At 56.7% G+C, this 21,969-nt stretch overlaps 2 protein-coding genes and 1 long non-coding RNA gene across 9 annotated transcripts in view; 2 read left to right on the forward strand and 1 right to left on the reverse strand.

The window, feature by feature from the left end:
* The first annotated feature begins 542 nt into the window (after nt 1–542).
* Nucleotides 543–2,779, forward strand: Mmp23b (matrix metallopeptidase 23B). 3 transcript variants are annotated; one of them, XM_021243647.2, is made up of 8 exons: nt 543–756; nt 999–1,135; nt 1,202–1,341; nt 1,419–1,586; nt 1,897–2,061; nt 2,140–2,250; nt 2,336–2,462; nt 2,532–2,779. In XM_021243647.2, coding segments are annotated over exons 1-8 (999 nt in total). In that variant the 5' UTR covers nt 543–606; the 3' UTR covers nt 2,533–2,779. The 3 variants fall into 3 exon arrangements, with proteins under 3 accessions (XP_021099306.1, XP_087070475.1, XP_004863992.1); XM_087214349.1 differs by having other exon boundaries at nt 1,298–1,341; nt 2,548–2,779; XM_004863935.3 differs by having other exon boundaries at nt 549–756; nt 2,548–2,779.
* Nucleotides 2,780–3,125: 346 nt separating this feature from the next.
* Nucleotides 3,126–21,967, reverse strand: Cdk11b (cyclin dependent kinase 11B). 4 transcript variants are annotated; one of them, XM_087214331.1, is made up of 20 exons: nt 21,766–21,967; nt 20,950–21,073; nt 19,923–20,038; nt 18,659–18,786; nt 16,179–16,317; nt 12,515–12,651; nt 9,063–9,185; nt 8,348–8,443; nt 8,089–8,259; nt 7,611–7,676; nt 6,839–7,014; nt 6,313–6,403; nt 5,526–5,647; nt 5,163–5,268; nt 4,781–4,902; nt 4,598–4,705; nt 4,393–4,509; nt 4,042–4,190; nt 3,757–3,946; nt 3,126–3,682 (listed from the first exon to the last, which is right to left on the reverse strand). In XM_087214331.1, exons 2-20 carry the CDS (start codon nt 21,058–21,060, stop codon nt 3,590–3,592), a joined length of 2,361 nt encoding a protein of 786 aa, XP_087070457.1. In that variant the 5' UTR covers nt 21,061–21,073; nt 21,766–21,967; the 3' UTR covers nt 3,126–3,589. The 4 variants fall into 4 exon arrangements, with proteins under 4 accessions (XP_087070457.1, XP_087070458.1, XP_087070459.1 ...); XM_087214332.1 differs by lacking the exon at nt 21,766–21,967 and adding an exon at nt 21,508–21,689; XM_087214333.1 differs by lacking the exon at nt 21,766–21,967 and adding an exon at nt 20,831–20,877.
* Nucleotides 16,253–21,969, forward strand: part of LOC147827354 (uncharacterized) — a 36,548-nt gene continuing 30,831 nt past the window's right edge. Inside the window, exons 1-2 of one of the 2 annotated variants that reach the window (XR_015452437.1) lie at nt 16,253–16,427; nt 18,602–18,895. This is a non-coding gene — a long non-coding RNA (uncharacterized LOC147827354). Of the gene's footprint in view, nt 16,428–18,601; nt 20,927–21,969 lie in introns of those variants that run through there. The other variant, XR_015452436.1, reaches the window with a different exon arrangement.

Raw genomic sequence — 21,969 nt, forward strand, 5'->3', positions numbered from 1 at the left:
GGAGCCTAACGTCTCCACCCGCCCGGAGTCTAGGCCGCCCCTTGGAGCCCTCCAGCCCCAGGCACCTCGCCCACTCCTGCCAGGCGGACCCGACCCCGTGCCTGTGCCAGGTCCCACCTCGCCCCCCAACACGAGCCCCGCCGGGTCTGCACCGCTCTGGCCCCCTGCGAGTCCAGACCCCGCGTGGGCCCTCGCCCTGGGATCCCGGCCCTCTGCGCCGCCCCCCGCACTCACTGCCACGTCTCTTGGTCCCCTCCCTCTCGCCGGCTCCTCGTTCAGAGCAAGGGCCAGGATGGAGGCTCCGCTCCGGGGATTCCATCGCGGTGCTCAAGGTGGGGGCGGGTTTCCATCTGGGGCCGTTCAGCCACCTTAGAGGCCGGCCTCCACCGTCTCCGAGCCCCAGCCCTGGTGCGACCGGTGTCCTCCACCCGAGCGACCCCGCCTGGCAGGCCATTACGCGCCGCAGCCTCTGGGCCCGGAAGCCGGGCTGCGACAGAGAGCCAGCTGGTCCCCGTCAGACCCCCCCACCCCGCCCCTCGGCTGAAACCCGAGCCGCCGACGCCCCGCGCCCCGCGCCGCCCTGAGCCGGAGCCCAGCGCGTCCGCCATGCGCCACGGGTTGTGCGTCCCCCCGGGGCCCTCGCAAGCCGTCGCCGTCCGCAGTCGCCCGCTCCGGGCCGTGCTGGGCGCGCTGTGCCTGCTGCCCGCGCTCGCAGTGCTGTCGTGGCAGGGGGCACCGGGCGGGCACGCTGCGCAGGTGAGCGGGTCGGGGCCGTGCGCCGCGGTGGGTAGGGGTGCGGGTTTCAGGGGCCAGTGCCCGCGAGGGGGCGTTCGTCTCAGCGCTGCCTCAGGCGCCCTCCAGCGCCTTCCTCGGCACCCGAGGTGACAGTGCCAGGCCCAGGGCGGGAACAAGGACCACCCTGCCTCGCCGCTCCTCCAGCCCCGCGCTGGGCTTTGGGTCGTCCCTGAAGCTCCTGACACCGCTTTCTTCCCGCGAAGAGCGACATCCAGGGCTGGGACTCCGTGGTCTCGAACGGCCCGGTCCCCAGCCCGCTGTCCCCACTGGCGCCCCGAAAACGCCGTTACACGCTGACCCCCGGCAGGCTGCGCTGGGACCACTTCAACCTCACCTACAGGTGCGCCTTGGCCCTGGGTTGGGGGCCCGGGGCAGCCCGCGCCCCCTGACCTGGACCCTCCGCCAGGATCCTCTCCTTCCCCCGGAACCTGCTGAGCCCCCGCGAGACGCGGCGGGGCCTGGCTGCCGCCTTCCGCATGTGGAGCGACGTGTCCCCTTTCAGCTTCCGCGAAGTGGACCCCGAGCAGCCCAGTGACCTCCGGATAGGTGGGCGCCGCGCCTGCGACCCCCCCCCCCCCGCCCGCCCGCTGCCAAGCCCGCGTCTAAGGCTTGTGCTCCCTCAGGCTTCTACCCCGACAACCACACGGACTGCCTGGTCTCTGCCCTGCACCACTGCTTTGATGGCCCCACCGGCGAGCTGGCCCACGCCTTCTTCCCGCCCCATGGCGGCATCCACTTTGATGACAGCGAGTACTGGGTGCTGGGCCCCACGCGCTACAGCTGGAAGAAAGGTGGGAAGGTGCCCCTCTGGCCGGCACCTGGGGAGCTCCGCGCCCGCCGCCTAGGGCTGCAGGGGCTACGGGGAGACCCTCCCAGTGTGGGAGGGGGTGAGGGGGGGGCTGGGAGGGGCCGTGGCCGCATCGTGGCTCCTCTGCGTGGACACCGCTCCGCTGCAGAGGGCGCTGAGCTGCATTCCTGGGGGCCCAGCTCACTGGCTGGCCTGGAACATTCTTATCTTCCGTGGCTGTGGCCCAGAGGCGACTGAGGAGGCCTGAGCGCACGGGTGGGGCTGGGGCTCAGGCGCTGACCCTGGGCCCACAGGAGTGTGGCTCACAGACCTGGTGCACGTGGCGGCCCATGAGATCGGCCACGCGCTGGGGCTGATGCACTCGCAGCACGGCCAGGCACTCATGCACCTCAACGCCACACTGCGTGGCTGGAAGGCGCTGTCGCAGGACGAGCTGTGGGGGCTGCACCGGCTCTACGGTGGGTGCCTCGGGGCCCAGGGTGGGTGGGTGGGCGGGCTGTGGGCCTGGGCAGGCCCTGAGCCGCTGTGCTCCACAGGCTGCCTGGATAGGCTGTTCGTGTGCGCATCCTGGGCCCGCAGGGGCTTCTGCGACACACGCCGGAGGCTCATGAAGAGGCTCTGCCCCAGCAGCTGTGACTTCTGCTACGGTGACGCCCGGGGTGGTTCCTGGCCGGCTCCTCTTGGCCTGCCTGGTGGGGGAGGCACTGACACACGTGTCCCTGCCCTGAGCAGAGTTCCCCTTCCCTACGGTGGCTGCCACCCCATCACCTCCCAGGACCAAAACCAGGCTGGTGTCGGAGGGCAGGAATGTGACCTTGCGCTGTGGACAGAAGATCCTTCACAAGAAAGGCAAAGTGTAGTGAGTGTTGGGCTGGGGCCAGGCCCTGGGCGGCTGGGCGGGGGCAGCACCAGCCGGACAGGCTCCCAGGGGCCTCTCCCCACAGCTGGTACAAGGACCAGGAGCCCCTGGAGTTCTCCTACCCCGGCTACCTGGCCCTGGGCAAAGCACGCCTGAGCATCATTGCCAACGCTGTCAACGAGGGCACCTACACGTGTGTGGTGCGCCGGCACCAGCGTGTGCTCACCACTTACTCCTGGCGCGTGCATGTGAGGAGCTGAGCCTGCTGGGGCCAGGCCGGGCTGGGTCGAGCCCGGCAGATAAAGCACTTTCTCCTACGTCTCCGTACTCATTTTTGCATGGGTAGGTGCAGGCTGGGCCCTGAGCAAGTGGGAAGTGGCCTGCACTGGACGTGGGGGACCCCAGGCCACAGCACCCCTCCTCCCACTGCCATGGTGGGATCAAAAGATGCCCAGGTGCCAGCAGCCTCACTGGGGGCGAGCCACGTGCAGCCCGGTGTGAAAGTGGCCACCAGGGAGTGGGAATGACCCAGGCCAGGCCGGGGCCAGCAGGGCAGAGGGGCCAGGAGGGGCAAGGGCCCGCCCGGCCAGGTGGGCAGAGACCCAGCCCCGGCCTGGTCCCCAAGCCCGGGGAAGCCCCGGAAAGGACAGGACACAGCAGGGCTTCCTCCAAGAATAGTTTACTACATCTGAAAACACGTAACAAGCGCACGTATAAAAACCCACCGTGGCCAGCGCTGTGCACAGCCAGGCCTGGCCGTGGACGGGGGGCCTGGGCGTCCCGAGGAGCACCTGGCCGGCAAGCAGACTTGGGCTCAGACCCCACGGCTGGCAGCAGAGGACCCCAGCCTGCGGCAGCCCCGGGCCTAGCACGGAGATGCCTGCCCAAGCCTTCCTCACAGGGCGGGCCAGGAGCATCTGACAACACAGCCCCTCCTTCCATGAGGAAAATGTGGTTTAATTCTACGAATTTACAAACCAAAGTAATATACAAAACAGAAGGTGGAAAGCCAAGAGGACGAGCCCAAGATTTGGGCGTCTCGACTCGGCACCTCCAGCCCCAGGAGCTGCATCCAGGCGGGCAGGAGCTGGGTCCAGACTCACTTGGCGGCCGGGCCCGGCCCCGCGTCAGAACTTGAGGCTGAAGCCAGGGCCGGCAGCCGAGGCCCCCTGGTTGGTGGTGGTGAGGTGGAAGCCCGTCTCCTTCAGGTCGTCATCGCCCTGCGAGGCAAGGTGAGCAGCGTGAGTATGGCGCCTGGCTGGCTCGGCCCGGGACCCGCCGGCCGGGCCCTCACCAGCTGGCTGTAGCCCAGGCCGCCCTCGGGGGGCCGCGGGCTTGTGCCGCGCTTCACTCGCTGCTGCTCGCTCTTGGCAGGCCACGTGGGGAACATGGAGGGGTCGATGGGGAGCGGCGTCTCCCGGAAGTACTCGTGCTTGAGGCCGTCCTCCGCGTTGATCCTCCTCCCGGGGAAGTAGGTCAGGAACCTGGCAGGAGCGTAGGGAGGCGGGCACCATGTGGGTGGGAGGCTGGGGGGTGCTCGCCCAGGCCGCAGAGCTGGGGAGACCCTGCCCGCACGCACTTGTTCATGAGGTCGAAGCCCTGGTCCGACAGCAAGGCCCCGAAGCGCTTGCGGAGGTTGTTGTACGGGTACTCGCTGAAGGTCATTTTCTTCACTGCGGGGAGGTCGTTGTAGCCGGGCCAGATTTTCTCGCTGGGGGTCCCTAGGTCCTGAAAGACAGGGGTGCCTGAACTGGCCGTGCCCCGAAAGGAAGGTCCCCCAACTGGCAGCGTGACACTAGCGCCCGTGTGTCAGGCAACCAGAGGACAGGCCACCGAGGAGCCACGCTGCCCGGGCCCTGACCCGGCCCTGCATGCGCCCGCTAACCGCACCCTGTGGAGCCCACGCAACCCCGGCAGGCCCCACACTCACCTTAAACACTTTGTTGATCTGATCGATTTCTGACTTTCCGGGGAACAGTGGCTTCTGCGTCAGTAGCTCCCCGAAGATGCAGCCCACAGACCACATGTCAACGGCCGTGGAGTACTCCTGGAAGCCCAGAGGACAGGACTCGAGCACGGGCACAATGCACCATCGGGCCCGAGGGGCAGGGTGGCCTTCAGAGCCCTGAACGCACCTTGGCACCCAGCAGCAGTTCTGGGGCGCGGTACCACAGGGTCACGACAACAGGAGTGTAGGCCTTCAGGGGTGAGCCGTACTCCCGCGCCAGGCCAAAGTCACCCACCTGCAGGGACAGAGGTGCTGGAGGCCAGGTGGGGGGCAGGGCTCCCGGGGGCGGCAGGGCGGGTACCGGGCTCACCTTGAGGATGCCGGCGTGGCTCAGCAGCAGGTTGGACGTCTTGAGGTCCCGGTGCAAGATCCAGTTGTCATGCAGGTGTTTCACCCCGCGCAGCAGCTGGATCATGAGGGTCTTCACCTCCCCTGGAACAGCGAGGGGTCATGCTCGCCCCACCCCAGGGAGCCAGAGACCTCACACAGGGGCATCCACACCGTGGGGCAGTGACCACACTACCAGGAGTCTGCTCTGGGGACATTTCTAGCCCAGGGTGGCTGTTTGCCCTGTGGACAAGGTCATCGAGGTCACTACCTTGCTGTGTGCCCAGCGACATACAAAGCCAGGGATACTGCGGCATCGTGGTCCCCCCTGGGACCTGGGCCACAGGCCTCGGGCGCAGCCAAACCTGGCAGGAAGGGCTGCTTCATGGTCTCCATCAGGCTCTTGAGGTCATGCTCCACGTAGTTCATCACGATGTAGATCTTGTCCATGTTGCTCCCCACGACGATCTCCTGGAAAACGAACAGCAGGCCTGTGCGTGGCGACAAGACTCCCAGCGAATGTCGTGGTTCCACTCAAGCCACTACGTGTACTCCTAGGAAGCCTGAAATCCTGGCACGGCTGCTCACGCGCAGCGGGGACCTGCGTGCTGTGTTAGAAGCTGATGTCTGTTTCTGCACTGTCCCTGAGTCTGCTCAAAGCGGAACCCAGGACGGCCTGGACAGGCTGCCCACTCAGCAGGCGAGCCCCATGTGGGGCCGGGCCTCACCCTGACGGTAACGATGTTGGGGTGCTGGGCCTTGAGGATGGTGTTGATCTCTCTCAGAGATGTGATTGGGAAGCCCTCCTTTTCCTTCTCCATCTTCAACCGCTTCAGAGCCACAATTTCATCTGTGAAGACAATCGTTTAACGACAAGGGCTGAGAAAGCATCCAAATGGGGTAAGAGCCATCGATCCATTTAACCAGGATTTTTGTTTCTGTTTACCAAGCATTTATTTTGCACTAAGTGATCTGAGAAAAGCCCCAGGTTGGCAGAATACTCAGTGTAGAGCGCTTGACTGGACGCCAGCATGCGAGAAAAAGACAGAAACAGCAGAGAGGCCCCAAGCTGTGAGTCAGCAGTCACGGGTAAACCCGGGCTGTTCCTGTCACATGGCTGCCATCGCACCGGCCTTGCCATCGCCGCTGGGCTGTGTCAGCTGCTGCCACAGTGACCAGCTCCGCCTGAGGCAGGACAACCTCTGGCTTGGGAGGCACAGGGGCCTCAGGCCTATATCACCCGCGTCACGAAAGAGCGCCTGCAAGGTGCAGTGTGGCTGAGGCCTAGCGCCTCGGAATGTGCACTGCCACATGCTGAAAGCACACAGTGGCCAGAAGCCCAGGCCACTCAACGTCCTGCCAGAGGCAGTGGGAGGACCAGTGAGGCTCCCATTGCTGGAATCACAACACTGGGTAGGGCCTGCAGCAGAGTAGCAGACCCACCCAGCTCGGGACAGGCCTTGGCAGCTCTGCTGACCAGCCACTGGGCCCAGGGATTTCCTGAGACCTGCCCACCTGTCTTCTTGTCCTTCGCTCTGTAAACCACTCCATAGGTGCCCTCCTCGATCCTGTTCAGACACTGGAACTCCTCCACACTGCGGCAGCCCTGCAAGGACGTGCTGGTGTGGGGAGTGGAGCCACACCCGACCAGGCCCCTGCACACCCACAGTGCAGGCTTAGGGAAGCAGGCCCCCGCCCTGCCAGCAGCTTTCCCAGCTGGTACCAAGGAGACCCAGGCCCGGGTGCTGTCCCGCACCTCAGGGCACCTTGTCCTCCCAAGAGCCTCAGCACTGTCCACCGCCCACTGACATCTGCTACAGAGAGCGTGCAGGCCTGTGTGGGGCAGGTGATGAGGCAGCCTTGGCATTCAAGGCCACACAAGGGCGGACCCAGCAGTGTCTCCTTGTGCCCAGAATGCTTCCCTGTGCTGCTGTGGCTAGCGTCACAGGAGCTGAGGGCCCGGCCTGCCCTCACAGGGAGTGGCACTCCCCAGGTGGCACAACCAGGTGGGGCCTGGCCCGGGCCGGGGGCGGGGCCTCACCTGCAGGGCCGGCAGGTACTTGGGCAGCTCCTGCTTGAGCTCAATGGGCGACAGGGCTGGGGAGTCAGGCACGTAGTCCCCTTCAGTCGGGGCGCTGCTCTGTGGGGTCCCCTCACCCACTTCTTCCTCCCCTTCTTCACTGTCCCCCGAGTCTCGGTCAAATCTCGACTCTGGAACTTTAACAGATAAACCTAATTATGGAACTGGGAACAAGCAGGGGAACCTGGGTGCCTGGCAGTGCCACGAGTCTTGCGCCCTCCACGTGAGGGGCTGGCACTGGGACTGGCCCTGAACAAGGGTGCAAGGTCTAAGGTCCCAGCCGGCTCGGCTGAGTCCGAGAACAGGGACAGGGGCTGTGCGAGGCGGCCATGCTTAGAATTCATGCTTCCAGGCCCCGGGGACAAAGCTCGGCCGCTTGCTCCCTGTCCGTGGTGGCCGTGGCTGTGGCCCCAGGACCTGCTGTCCAGCGCAGCCCTCTTCCCCTGGGAAGCAGATGTGGGTGCCCTTTCCCAGCCTCCCTGTGTTTATCACGCAGGCACCCAGAGCGGGGCCGCTCAGCACAGCTAAATGATCAGGCCCCCGCGGGCACCGACTGCGTGTGGCCGGTGGTGTGGTCCCAGGAAGCGGCTGTCCTCCCCGAGAGCCACTTCTGCTCCTCACCACAGCTTTGGGGAACTGCACACAGGTGACTCTGTGCTGGGCCCGGCCACGTGCGCGTGGCGATCTGTACACAGACGGCAGAGACGTGCGAACGTCACAGGGAGCCACTCACCAACCATGATGTGGTTTTCGTTCTCTTGCTCTTCATCGTCACTCATTTCTTCATCACTCACTTCTTCTGCAAAAGAAAATAGGTGTCTGGAGCCGGGCGAGGTGGCACACGCCTGTGAGCCCAGCACTCGGGAAGCTGAGGCAGGAGGCTTGGCAGGAGTTCAAGGCCAGCCTGGACTACACAGTGAGTTCAAGGCCAGTCTGAGGTACACGGCAAGACCCTGTCTCAAAAACACAACAGGTGTCTGCTCAGGCAGTGGCAGGCTGAAGCAGGCACCCACACCCGACTCCTCACAAGCAGTCTACAGAGCTGCGAGCGTGCGCACTGCCCGTCCTGGGTCGCCTGTGAGTCCCAGAGACAGCGGCTTCAGGCAGCAGTGTCCTTCCAGACAGGACTCTGGCTGTTCCGGCTGCTTCTCCTGCATTCCCCACCCCCGCCCCGGCCGCCCGCCGCTCACCTGCAGACTGTGCTCGCTCACCTGCAGACTGCTCGGAGACCTCCTCAGAGTTGCTCCCTGTCTCCTCCTCCTCCTCCTCCTCCTCCTCTTCCTCCTCTTCCTCCTCTTCTGACTCCTCGCTGGTGCTTCCCTCCTCCTCCTCCTCCTCTTCCTCCTCCTCCTCCTCCTCCTCCGAGCCTGAGCCTGACTCTGCTGCAGGAGAACGTGGAGCCACGGTGAGGCCCGGCCTATCTGTGGAGGCAGCAGGCTCAGGTGCCCTTGGCCAGGCAGGCTCAGGTACCTGAGGAGGACTCTGCTGAGCTGGTTTTCCTCTCGCTGTCGCTGATGTCCTGCAGGTCAGACAGCAGGTCTCGTTCTTCAATCTTTTCTTCTTTTACTTATGAAAGAAACCACAAAAGGTGAATGTGGAAAAATGTTTTTATTTATTTATTTATTTATTTATTTATTTTTTTGGTGGTACCGGGGATTGAACTCAGGACCTTGCACTTGTGAGGCACGTGTGGTGCCACTGAGCTACATCCCCAGCCCAAAAAAGTGTTTTTGAATCAACAAGACAGCAACACCCAAAACTCAGTAAGTACCCCTCACATACTAATCAGATTTTACTCTATGGAAACAGCTCATCTACCCACTTATTTTTTGCTGTTTTTCTGAGACAGGGTCTCACTAAGTAGTTCAGGCTGGTCTGGAGCTCACTATGTAGCCCAGGCTGGCCTTGAACTCAGCAATCCTCCTGCCTCGGCCTCCCTCCCAAGTGCTGGGATTACAGGCCTGTGCCAGCACACCCAGTTATCCACCCACATTGAACTGAAAACACAACTCCCCAAAGGACCAGCAACAAGTGTCTGGCTGGGAGCCCCATGTCTTCCTTCCTGCCAGGGCTGTGCCACTGCACTGTGACGAAGACAGCACTTAGCTGGGACCCCTTCATCCCGCCAACGGTGAGAGACACACACTGTGATGTCCAAACCCCCAGGGAAGACCCTGGGTCCCACCTGGCTTCCGGCCATCTCCCAGCTCAAAGCGCTCCCTCGGTGGCCGCACGGGGCTGCGGCTCCAGTGGCTGGCTTTCCCCTTGTCACCGTAGTCCTCCCTCAGGGTGCGGTGGTGCGCTGAGACTGGAGCACACGGCAGGGTGGAGACTGGGCTGGCTCTTGCACACCCACACCAGGCAGTGCACTCAGCACTAACACAGGGGCGGCCGGGAGCGAAGGGACAGCAGCTCCAAGCCGAAGGCTGGGGGCCGCCGAGGACCCAGGGGGACCTCCCACCTGCCCTCACTGGGAGGGGCGGGGAGAGGAGCAGGAGGGCTTCTGTGTAGGCAGCAGAGGGAGCAGCCCTGGAGTCGGGCCCCACCCCACCCCGGGCAGTGGCAGTCGGCTCAGGGACTGGAGTGCAGGGGCACAAGCGCAGGGAGGCCTGGACAGCACACTGCTGCATTCCAGTCGAATCCGCCTCTCAGCGCAGCTGAACACAAGTCCCTGGAGTGGCCCACAGGACCGGGTTGGGCCAAAGGGCTCAGTCTCGGCCACCACGGATCTGTGCTCAGCCATGCTTTGCATCGGGGCAGGCCGAGGCCGCGCTGTTGCTGCTGCCCACTCTCTGGTTACAGGGACTCCCCACGGCCTCGTGGCTGGGCCCTTTCCTCCCACCGGAACCCAGACACCGGAGGACCAGGTGTCACGGGGACACTCGACAGGAAGCATCCACACAGGCAGGCACAGGCTCGGACACACCCTGGAGGGACACGGCCCGGGCGGTGGGGGGTATGGAAGACATGGCCCAGGGCCGACCCTCAGCCGAGACCCTCAGCCCAGACGGCATCAGTCACAACAGCAGGCAGCACAGCAAGGCCTGCAGGGACGGCCCATCCCCCAAGTTGTCACTGCCAGCTCATTTCCAGCAAAAAGTCACCAGTTATTCAAGAACCAGGAAAGTCTGTTCAAAGAAAGAAAACACCACCAGAAACTGTTCTGAGAAGACCTGGTGGGAGATCTTGGCAAAGACGAGTGTGGAGACCACACGCCGTAGGGCACTGGCCTGGTGTCCACGAGGGCCTGGGCTCCATCCCCGTTTAAATAAAACAGAGGAGGAGAAAACAAATGGCCCCGAGGGACAAGGAAGGGAGGGGGAAGCCACTGGCCGCTGGCCGTGGGCTCAGCGGAGGACACACGTGGCATCCACACACCTGAGGCCTAATGACCCTCAGTGCCCTTGCCCACTCCCTCCTGTGACAGCACTATCTGTGCCCAGGACTCCTCCCACTGTTACCTTACAATGAACTGCCTCCGTGTAGATAAAGACAAAACAGGACCTTAATAAAACTATCGCAAATATGTTCAGAAAACTAAGATATGCAAAAAGTCAGAAAACGATGTACAAACGGGGAAACGTCAACAGAGACAGGAAACCAAAAGACCCAGAAAGTTCTAGAGCTGAAATGCACAGTCATGGATATAACCACCTGTCTGAGGAACAGAAAGAAAAGTGAGAAAGTACACAGAGCCAGCGGGACCCCCAGGACACCAGCAGATGGATGGATCAACTACGATCCGGGACCCTGCACTTGCCAGGCAGGCGGTGGCGGCACCACTGAGCTAAATCCCCAGCCCGGAAACGCCCTACATACTCATCAACAGATAAACAGACAAAGAAAATGCATTTATGTGCTATGGAGCACTACTCAGCCATAAAGAAGGACAAATGTGAGGCATTTGTAGGAAAACAGATGGCCTTAAGACCATAATATGAAGCAAAATAAATGAAATACAGAAGGTTAAATATCTCTTACATGAGAACCCAAAACGTAAACAATTTAGAGAGCCAAAAAAGATCGGACGGGGAGGTATACCTTTTGCTATGGGAAAGAGATGTAGGGACGAGGGAAGAGGACATGAAAGGACTTGGACGTGACATATCAATACCTCAACCATCTGCGATGAATATATCCATCGTGCAGCAACACATACCAGAAACGCACACACACGAGCCAATAAAATTGTCCAAAGGCAGAGAGAATCTTGCAAGCAGCAAAGAAAGATGACGGCCACACGAGGGCCCATAGCGAGACTGTCAGCAGATGCCTCGGAAGCTGGGAGGTCAGAGGCAGGGGGCTGATGAGATTGAAGTGCTGAATGAAAAAACTCTCGGCTAACACCCCTGGCTCTGGCAAACCGTGCCCGGGAAGGAAGGCAGCGTTAGGGTTAGCTGCTCCCAGATGAGCAAGAGCTGAGGCCTCATCGCCATGTGCACACCCCCTCCCTATTTGCACGCTCCCTCCCTGCTGCCAACAGCCCAGGAGCCGACAAGCCAGCAAGATCCTGCCCTGGGACTAAATAAAAAGGGTGGGGACGCAGCCCAGGGTGAAGTCCCTGCTTCAGTCTGCAGAACAGAAGGGAAAAGTAAAAAGAGCTCCTTGGAGACACTGCCCAGGACAGTGCGACGACACCCGAGTTATGGCAGCATCACGGGCCTCGCACTTCCTGCCTGCCACCGAGCGGACTGTTGCCAGCTTGCGTTCCTGGGCAAGCAGTGTCCACGTGTCCTGGGGACATCAACTACCACGGGTGGGGCGGAGACACAGGGAGCAGAGAGGCCGGTCTCCCTGAGATCATCTGCTAATGCTCTCCACAGGCCACAGAGCACACACAAAGCAGAGGAGACCGACACACGGACATGGAAGACATCACCGAAAACCGGGCAAGAGGGACAAAAACCAGTAGGGCCTGTAGGAAACAAACAGCAAATGACAGAAGACACAGCTCGCAGCCACCTTTGAACGGAAGGAAATCCTGGCACTAACTACGACACGGAAAGGCCCTCGGACCTCCTGCTCGGTGACACCAGAACAGAGGACGGTGTGGTTCCATTCGAGAGGCAGCCAGAGGAGTCAGATCCCCATCAACAGAAAGCAGACAGAAGGCTAAGGCAGGAGGATCATACGTTCAAGCCCAGCCTGGGCAACTTGGGGACTCAGCAAGACCCCGCCTCAGACCAGGTGTGGTGGTGCGCACCTGTAATCAAGCACTCAGGAGGCTGAGGCAGGAGGATCACCGTAAGATCTAGGCCAGCCTGAACTACACAGCCTGTCTAAAAAAGAAAAGAAAAGAAAAAGATCCTGTCTCAAGATAAAAAATAAAGTGTTTAGGAATCATTTAAGAGGACAGTTTTCAGTTTCACAAGATAAGTTTTGGAGTCAGACGGCAGATACGGCTGCACAACAGCGTGACTGTACTCGATGCCACTGCTCGCACTTGGCCTGGATAAGGTGGCAGATTTAGGCCGTGTGTGTTTTACCAGTTTTTGAAAACCGGAAGAAAAGGAAGAACCAGAGAGAGCACAGAGCCAGGCAGCCCATCTCTCGAGTGGGCCCGTGGGCCTGGGCCGGGTGGGGCAGGACAGAGCAGCTGGCCCACACCCACGCACCGCCCCTGCCTCCCAAGCGCACCTTCCCTGCGGGCCTCACGCTCCTTGCGCCGCTCCTCCGCCCTCCGCTCCCGCTCCTTCTGCTCCCGCTGCTCCTTCTGCTGCTCTCTCATCTTGCGCTCTCGCTCCCGCTTCCTCTCCAACTGCTCCAGGCGGTCCCTGGAAGAAGCAAGTGCAGCCATCACACCCACCAACGCCACAGCCTCCTCGGGCCGGGCCCTCTCTCAACTCAGAAACCACTTGTGGCCGCCACACCACAAAGGCTTCCTAGACAGGACTGCTGCACAATCCCCGGCTGGGTCTGAAGAGCCGCAGAGCAAACCAGGGCTGGCGACGCCCACAGAACCTGCTCTGCTCCCCCACACGCGGCACGCGAAGTCCAAGGAAGAACCCAAGGTAGTAGACACAGCTGACTGCGACTGGAGTCGGGCATGGTGGCACACAACTGTGACCCCAGCACTCCGCAGGCTGAGACAGGAGGACCGAGAATTTGAGCCCAGCCCAGGCTACACAGTGAAACCCTGCCTTAAAAAGTAAAAACCCAGGGCCGGGATCTGGCTCAGTGGTTCCGTGCCTGCTTCAAAAGCTCAAGGACCTGAGTTCGATCCCTGGTACCAAAAGAAGCCCCCAAACCCCCAACTGATGAGAAAGTGCTGCACAGGCGAGAAGGAGGCGGAGGAGCTCGGGGAAAGGGGTGGGAGTGCCGACCCTTCTCCTCAGTGGACACCTGTGCAAGTGGCCCGGCCACCTCCTGCGCCAGCCTGAGACAGTGTGGGCTTGCACTGGGCAGAGGGCGCAAACAGCAGGCGCACTGGGGACATCACAGGGCATCCAGACGGCCGAGCCAGACCTAAACCATCAGTGTGGACCGTTCCCATTCCGAGCGCCGTGCCACCTGCGAGGCTGAGGTTCAGGGCTCACAGGAAGGAGCGCAGGGCAGTGGAGCGCAGGTCACAGCACTGCACCAACCTCGAGCCCCGTGGAGCCTTGCTGGGCCCTGGGCCAAGCATTCTGGGACCCTGGAGTCCCGCTTTCAAGTCAGTTCTACTTGCTTTAAATATGTCCATTTAGTGTACCATTTTAATTCCTGTTACATGTACTATTTTTAAAAAGGTATTTTCTTAGTGGTTGCTCTAGAAAGTGCAATACACATCCCATAAGAATAATATTAACTAGCCCGGTGCGGTGGCTCATGCCTGTAACCCCAGCTACCCTGGAGGCTGAGGCAGGAGGATGGCAAGTTTCTTTCTTTTCTTTTTTTTTTTTTTTTTGTGCTGGGGATCGAACTTGGGTCCTTGCATTTGCAAAGCAGGTGGCGGAACCACTGAGCTAAATCCCCAGCCCTAAGGAGGACGGCAAGTTTGAGCACAGCCTGGACCACTCAGCAAGACAGCCTCAAAATAAAAGTCTGGGAATGTAGCTCAGTGCTAGCACCCCAGGGTTCAAGCCCCAGTACTGCAAAAGAAACAAAAAGCACCGAAGCACAGACACTTCGTTACAACCTCGCTCCCTGTCTTCCGTCTCCGCTGGCAATCTGTATGTTACACCCTCAACAGCACAGAGCTACAGTAACTGAGCAACTCTGCAGAGGGCCACCCGGCAGAATCCCTAAGCTGCACACTGGCCACTCCAGAGCGGCTCTTCCCTTCCTGCAGCTCAAGCTGCCACAGGGCAGCGCTTCCACTCAGCTGGAGGCACTTCAGTAATCCTCCCAAGACAGGTTTGCCAGCAACGGGCCCTCCAATCTTCAATCTTCGTTCACTAGAAGCGTCTTTGTTCCCCTTCACAAAGAGCTGCATCCCTGCTGAGCTTCCGCACCAGCTTGCCAGAGCCACCCCGTGCCCCCACCTCCGCCGAGCTCCTCCCAGCACAGATGACCTTGCAGCAGCTCGCTGGCTGCAGGACTCCAGTCTGCAGCTACAGGTTCATCAGGCTACTGGCAAATGTAAATACACCGTTTCTGTCATCAAATCTGGGAGATTTTCAGCCACTGTTCGCAAAAGCATCCTTCTCTATTCTTCTCTCCTGGCACCCAGCCCCCACATACACTGCTGCCGTTTCTGAGCACCAATCTGGTCTACGTTCAAGGGGTCACCGTGGGGCCTGCATAGCTGAGCGGGAGCCGACTCCTCGGGCCAGCAGGGCCTCCGAGTTCTGTCTGTGCAGAATCTGGGCCGTTCTCAGGGCCCATCCTCAGCACTGGAACAGGGTGGCAGCTCGAGCGTGGTCCAGGGTCGGCCCCATGTCCCCACCACAGCTGCAATTTCACACTAGCAAAGCCTGCCAAGAAGTCTCCTCATCCCCTGGGGACAGTAGGTGGCAGGGAGCCGTGGGTCCCATGGCCAAAGGTGCTGGACTGAAGTGGGCAAGGCAACTTCCAGGCCAGACGACTACTTCCTGCTGTGATCCCCTCAGCGCCGAGGTTTGCCAAGTGCACGGGCTTCTCAGATTTCCCTCTGGTCGGCTTCCAAACACAAACTGGTTGCGTTTACCAATTTGGCTGGCTTTACAGGTGCTTTTTGAAGCCTGGCCCACACACGCCTCTGTCCCCATCTTCCGCTTTGCTTTCCAGGTGATCCTTAGGGAAGGCTGACCTCATCTACCAACCTCTGCTCCCATCCCAAGCACCCTGTGGGACAGAGCACCCTCAGCCTGGGCAGTGCACACTAACTGAACCTTGGGCTCTCCCAGGGCTCCCTTCTGTCCCGCATCAAGGCCCCAATGCTCAGGACTAGCAGGCTCTCTGCACTGCTCAGTGGTGGCAGCTAGAAATGGTCACTTGCAGCCTCCGCTCCAGGCAGCAGGCCGGCTCCCCACCTTCCATGGATGTGACCCCCACGTAGAGAGGCGGCCCATGCACAGGACCTGGCCTGGGCCCCAGAGAATGGAACTGGGTAACCTGTACCCTTTCTTGCGAGTCTGAGGCAAGGGAGGACACAGAGTGGTAACTCAGCTCCCAGACTGTTCCAAGGCCCTGGTGGTCTCGTCTCCCATTATTCGGTCCTTTCTTGTCTGAAGAACAACAGCCTGCCTCTGCTGTGATGCAGAGAACCAGAGCGATCCATCTCTCTGGGTACTGAGCAGGTGCCGAGTGTGTCAAACAGACCACCCGAAGCACGGGTTCTGTGTCGGGATTCACATGCGTGATCTTGGCTGACTCTCTCTGGAAGACCTGACTCTATCAGGACTTGAAAACAGCTGACCTCTGACCACATAGCCCTCGGGTCCCTCCCAGAGGGAAGCACCTCCCCTGCTGACGCTGCAGGGTCCAAGGTCCAGAGATCATCCAACACCCCGCGCCTCCCTTCTAAGGACTGTGCCCCACTTCTGGTCTCAACTGTCCCTTCCTCCTGCCTGGACCTCCTCCTGGGACCTGGCCTGCACATCCTGTCCCCTGACCCACCGCAGAGTGAGCGACGACCCTTTCTGGCTCCTCCAGTGGGCGGGCGCTGACAGAGACCTGAGCCCTCAGGTACCTCCTCTGGCAGTTCACGCTCACCCACCGGCCAGACGCAGTAAAGCTCCCGGCTCTGGGACGATTCTTGTAACAGCACTGGGTCCACAGTCCTGTGCTCCTCTGTCCACACCACCTTCGCACCGAGCCTGCTCCCTCACACGAACGCCCGCTCTCCCACTGGGTGACAGACACAGCACAGCACTAACGCTGCCGAGAGGGCCAGGCTCACCGCTCTCTCCTCGAGTGCTCCCTTGCCATCTCCCGCCGCTTCTGTCTCTCCCATTCCCGGCGGGCTTTGTCTTGCTCTTCTCGGTGGCGCTTACGACGTTCGTGTTCTCTTTCCTTCTCTTTTACTCGTGCATGCTTCCCTGTCAGGCAATGACAAGCGTCATGCAGAGGCCTCACTTCCTGAAACTTCAACATTAATCCAAAAAAGACTTAGGCGGTGACTGAAAGAAACAAAAGTAATTTCTCTCAGGTAACTAATTTCTTTTCTTTTTTTTTTTTTTCTCTTTGGTACCAGGGATCGAACTCGGGTCCTTGTGCTTGTGCAGCAGGCAGTGAAACCACTGAGCTAAATCCCCGGCCCTCAAGTAACTAATTTCTTAACATGTAATGCATTTATAAACTTCTTGGTTTCCAGCAACACACTACAGAAAACACTTGCTAGTAAAACCACTTCCCCCAAAAATATAAAATAAATACTAAACCAATGAATGAATAAAAATACTTCAAACATTCTATCCACTGTGAGCCACGGTCACTGGAGAGCCACAGCAACAGCTAGTACGCTGCACGCTTTCAAGAGAGCCTCAACTTGAACACCTGGTCCATTAGCTGAATTTGCCTCCCAGTTCACCTGTGTCAAGAGCTAAATTATGTCAAGAGCTCATTTTCTCATTGGTAACAACTGGAGATAAAGATTCATTTTCATGTTCATGTCTTGAAAGTCATAAAATCAATCAAATTAAAAAAAAAAAAAAAGGAAAAGATAGGGCCGGGGATTTAGCTCAGTGGTGCCGCCGGCTGCCTCACAAGCACAAGGTCCCAAGTTCCATCCCCGGTACAAAAAAAAAAAAAAAAGATGATAATTTCATATTGAATTTCAAAAACCCAAAGCAGCTGGGCGTGGGGCACACAACCTGTAATCCCAGCACTCTGGGAGGCAGAAGCAGGAGGATCATGGGTTTGTCACCCGCCTAGAACACAGCAAGACCCTGCAAGAAAACAAGTAAATAAAAGCGGGATGTGGTGGCGCACCCCTGTGATCCCAGCACCTGGGAGGCTGTGGTAGAAGAGTCTCTGAGTTTGAGGCCAGTCTGAACTACAAAGGGAGACCTTGCCTCAAAAACACAAACAAGGCTGGGGATTTAGCTCAGTGGTTCTGCCTCCTGCCTTGCAAGCACAAGGACCCGAGTTCATCCCGGTACCAAAACAAAACAAAAACACAAACAAAACAACAACAAAACCCCAAGCAAATACATAGAAACAAAACAAAAACTCAAAAGATACAAAACTACTTGCAATAAGATTCCAATTACAAAAACACTGTGATCATGCCTAAGCAAAATTGTAATTTTCATCACTTTATCTATTCTAAATAAACTACAATATATAAGTGTCACAGTTGATGAAAACAATCAGCCACAAAGACCAAAGGGATGGTAACCTATAACTCTAGCACTCTAGGAGGCTGAGGCAGGAAGAAGGTAAAATTTGAGCCCCACCTGGGCAATGGACAGGCTCTGTCTCAAAGGAACGGGGGGGGGGGGGGCGCATACAGCTCAGTGTGAAGACCCTGGGTTTAGGGACAGGGATATAGCTCAGTGGCTACTTGCCTGCCTGGCAAGTATAAGGCTCTGAGTTCAAGTCCCGGTACTGGGGGGAAAAAAGAAAAAGATGCTGAAGACCCTGGGTTCAATCCCTAGTGAGAAACAAAAACAAAAAACAACACTGCTGGGGATTTAGCTCAGTGGTTCTGCCACCTGCCTCGAAAGCACAAGGTCCCAAATTCAATCCCCAGTACAGAAAAAAAAACCACACAACAGAAAGCTATTTAATTAACCAGCTGCATTTATAATAATGAGATTTAAACCAGTTCCCAGAACCAGCTTTTCCAGGACCAATAAGAACCTATATATATATTTTTTTGGTACAGGGGTCAAACTCAGGACCTTGTGCTTTTGAGGCAGGTGGCGGCACCACTGAGCTAAATCCTCGGCCCAGAAGCTTTACCTTTTAACTAATTTATTTTCTTTTTCTGCAGCCCTTTTCATTTTGAGACAGGGTCTCCTTAAGTTGCCCAGGTTGGGGTTGAACTTATTATGATCATCCTGGCTCAGTCTCAGAGTACTGAAGTTGCAGGTGTGCATTTCCATGCCTGGCTCCTAAGAACCTCTTGTATTGGCATGAAATCAAACCTCTAATCAAGCTAAAGCCACTAAGTTGGACTTCACCAAACACCCATTTCGGGGGGAGTGTTTTTTCTAATCCTTATACAATTATGGTATGTTATAGGTAGACAAACTACTTTAAAACAATATAATGAGCCAAAAAAAACACAAAAAGGAAAATGATGTAGTTTTCTCAAATGATCTACAATAAATTGTACTTTCAGCTAAAATTTTATTTCTTCTCTCCACTGTGCTCTAGAGAAGGAAGATCATGAAGGATATAACAACAACATCCAAGAAAACAAAGACTTCTTACCTCCTTCTGCTGAATGGCTACGATGCCTGCGCTTTTCTTTTCTCTTTTCATCTTTCCTGTGATGGGCCTTTTCCTTCCGAGACATTTGCTGGGGTGGTTTGATAGCCAGAGAGTCATCTTCCTCTCCTCTGAAATAAAATACAACGCACTTCATCAAGCTGGAGATATGCACAGAGAAACAAGGTCTTGTGGAGTTTCTCCAGCCCAGAAAAAACAAGGGTTCAAAAGGAAATGAAGGTAAACCTGAACCATAATTTTAAAAGAGTCATTAAAAGAAAAACAAGCAATTGGGCTGGGGATGTAGCTCAGTGGTGCCGCACCTGCCTGGCAAGCGCAGAGTCCTGAGTTCGATCCCTGGTACCAAAAAAAGAAAAGAAAAGAAAAGAAAAACAAGCGAAAATAAATAACAAAAAACAAAACAAGACCAAAAAAAAGTTATGTCAATTCTAAAATTTAAGGCGTTTTAAGACTCAGGTGAAAAGTTTGAGAATCAATGTGGTATGTGGAACAAAAATACTTCTTTTTAAGGGAGGAAGGCCATATTCAGTGTCTTGATTATGGTGATGCATTCACTGGCATGTACAAATGTATCAAACAGTTGTTTTTTGTTTTTTTTTTTTTGTACTGGGGATCAAACTCGGGTCCTTGCGCTTGTGCAGCAGGTGACGAAACCACTGAGCTAAATCCCCGGGCCCAAACTGTTCATTTTTTGTGTCAACAGATGTTTAAAAAGATTCCAAAATTTTATCAAGCTATTTAATGATCTAAAAAGTTCATTTAACAGTATCTTCAACTGATTCTATACCACCAAAACCTTGGAAAAATGCACACTCTTGGCTTCCCAGGATAAGTATTCAACCTTAATTTGTGGTCATATTTCCTTTGATTATCTCAGAAGATATGAGAAGGAAACCAAAGATGAGATACTACAGCACAGGATCAAACAGCAGAACACACGGGGCTCAGTGTGCACGTTACTCATAGCAGCCCCTCTCAGCATTCTTTTCGGCACTGTGTAAAACCTTAGGCTTGCAACACAGGGCAGACATTTAAATGTACTATCTAAAGATGCTAACCTGCCTGGAGAATCTTCAGACAGACAGGAATACGCCCTTGTGCAGTCTTTGCATGAGAAGAGGGATGAAGTGGTGGCTGATAACCCAGAGACAACCAACTGTGCAAGGGTGCCCGGGCCCTGGGTAGTGTAGGGGCTCCCCAGCCTCTCTTCACAGCCTTGTCTTCACCAACTTGAAAATTTTCTCACCTGTCTTCCGTAGAGTCCTCTCTTCTGTACGGTGAATTCCTGATTGTGATCTCCATTCGGTGATCTCTCAGCTCCCCCTCCTCAAGGGAATCCCGTTTGGAATCCCGGTCATCAGACTAGGAAGCAAAGAGAAAATATGTCATTTTCCTTACAGACAGACGTATTTCTAAATGATAACCAAACTTTGCTGACATCTCGAAACAAACATCCATAGATACCCTGCTGTTGTTGTGTTGTTGGGTTTTTTTGGTACCAGGGATCGAACTCGGGACCTTCAGCTTGCAAGGCAGGCTCTGGAACCACTGACCTAAATCCCTGGCCCCTTCCATAGATACTTTGAACAAGCAAATGCTACAAAATATAAAACATTTTATTCAAATCCCATGACATGAAAATTACAACTCTGTAAACTCAAAATCTGATGGAAACTTTAAAATCAGGATTTACGACAAGAGACATTAGACTTTATGGCCATTATGTCAGCTGCTTATGGATCAAAACCGAGGCTGAAGTCATATTTTACACAGCAAACACTTTTCAGAATCTCATAATACTGATAAATACCTGAAAAACGATCTGTTCCTAATCTTACCAGAAGTGCTGATGTCAGTGTTTTAATCAATTACTAAAAAACTTTTCTGAGTATGTTATTACGCAAACCAAGAAAGACAGAGAACACGCATTAACAGTAATTTTAAGGCAAGTTCCCACTGCATTAATAGTGCTTGGAAATGGTATTAACGAGGAAAATTAGCCAAGCTGCACTAATGATTCTAGGTTCAGAACATTTTATTCTCCATGTAGACAGTCTCATCTAGACACAGCTTCAGTGCGTTATCAATCTGCTTTCAATGTAAACTGAGTATGTGAATGTTTCTGTTAATTTTTAGAATAGATTTTGGGCTCACCTGTGACATTTGGAAGTACAAAAGAACTTCACCGAAGAAACGTTGTTCTAATGGAAAAATGAGGGCAAAGAAATTAAATCTCCTTTAAGAAAACCACTTACTTAAAAAACATAGCTTACATTTTTTAAGCGTTTTATCTCTGCTTTCTCCTCTTGTTCCTTCCTTCGTTTCTTTTCCTGGAGAATTTCATCTAAAGTTTTCACTTTCCAAGAGTCCTTTTCATCACCCATTTGAGTTAAAACACTGCAAAAAGAAAAATAATTCAAGCAACCTCGGGACACACCAAGCTGTGGTTGACGCTCCATTGTTCCTGAACATTTAAACTTAGTCACTTTTGAGTGTTTCTGAATGAGTCCTCAGAAGGAAGAGCTCTGAAAAGTGACTGCTGGGCTCTCACCCCTTTCCTGTCTCTTTTGTAAGATCTTGGGCAACTTTGTTCGCTTCAGTACACTTTGCCATAGAATGGGAGTAACACCCACCTAATGGGCCGGTAAAAACCCTCAGCTCAGCGCCTGGCACTCATCAGGCACCGCCTTTGATGACAAAACGAGGTATCAGGAAGACCACTTGGGTCAAGTGAAGGCACTGGTCCCTGGACAGGTGGACGCTCCCTCACGGGGTAGAGAGCGAGCTGGGGTGGGGGCGCCCGGGGAAGGTGCACTCGCGAACAAGGCTACCTGACCCGGGCGCGGGGCTCCTACTTCCTTGGGCTCAGTCGCGCAAGCGTGAATCTCAGCACGGCAGGGGTTGGCTCCCGGGAGCGCCTGGCCCGCCACCTCTTCTACCAAAGGTCCGCCTGGGGCGAGACTACGCGGGAGCTGGGGTGCCGCTGGCCCGCACTCACTCCCGCCCCCGCCCTGAGGCCTGCTCGGCCCGAGCCCTCAGGGGCGCCTCCGCCCAGCGCTCTCCGCCCGGGCCGCCCGGCCGCCACTCACCCCTGCGCCGCTGCCGCCGCCGCCGGTCCCCGAAACAGAAGAAACACCGCCCGGCGCGCGCCAGGAGTTTCTGTCACTTCCTGCGGCGACGCCGACCGATGACGCCCGAAGGCAACATGGCTTGGGATCTCCAGTCTCGGATTCGGCGCAACTCGCAGCTCACACCAGGTGTCGTCACTTCCGGGAGCGGCGCGGCTTGATGAT

Source organism: Heterocephalus glaber, unplaced genomic scaffold, assembly GCF_053883595.1.
Source record: "Heterocephalus glaber isolate CG9 unplaced genomic scaffold, H.glaber_assembly_v1.0 deba00001447, whole genome shotgun sequence".
NCBI lineage: Eukaryota > Metazoa > Chordata > Mammalia > Rodentia > Bathyergidae > Heterocephalus > Heterocephalus glaber.

What these genes read in the sequence shown, in the direction of transcription:
- Cdk11b (XM_087214331.1), bottom strand. Translation starts at nt 21,060, where the DNA reads ATGGGTGATGAAAAGGACTCTTGGAAAGTGAAAACTTTAGATGAAATT. An exon ending in AGATAAAACGCTTAAAAAAT is followed by an intron (nt 20,039 to 20,949) that starts GTAAGCTATGTT and finishes TTTGCTTCCTAG; the next exon opens with TCTGATGACCGGGATTCCAA. An exon ending in AGCGAAGGACAAGAAGACAG is followed by an intron (nt 5,648 to 6,312) that starts GTGGGCAGGTCT and finishes TTGTCTTCACAG; the next exon opens with ATGAAATTGTGGCTCTGAAG.
- Mmp23b (XM_004863935.3), top strand. Translation starts at nt 607, where the DNA reads ATGCGCCACGGGTTGTGCGTCCCCCCGGGGCCCTCGCAAGCCGTCGCC. An exon ending in GCCCAGTGACCTCCGGATAG is followed by an intron (nt 1,342 to 1,418) that starts GTGGGCGCCGCG and finishes GTGCTCCCTCAG; the next exon opens with GCTTCTACCCCGACAACCAC. An exon ending in CAGCTGTGACTTCTGCTACG is followed by an intron (nt 2,251 to 2,335) that starts GTGACGCCCGGG and finishes TGCCCTGAGCAG; the next exon opens with AGTTCCCCTTCCCTACGGTG.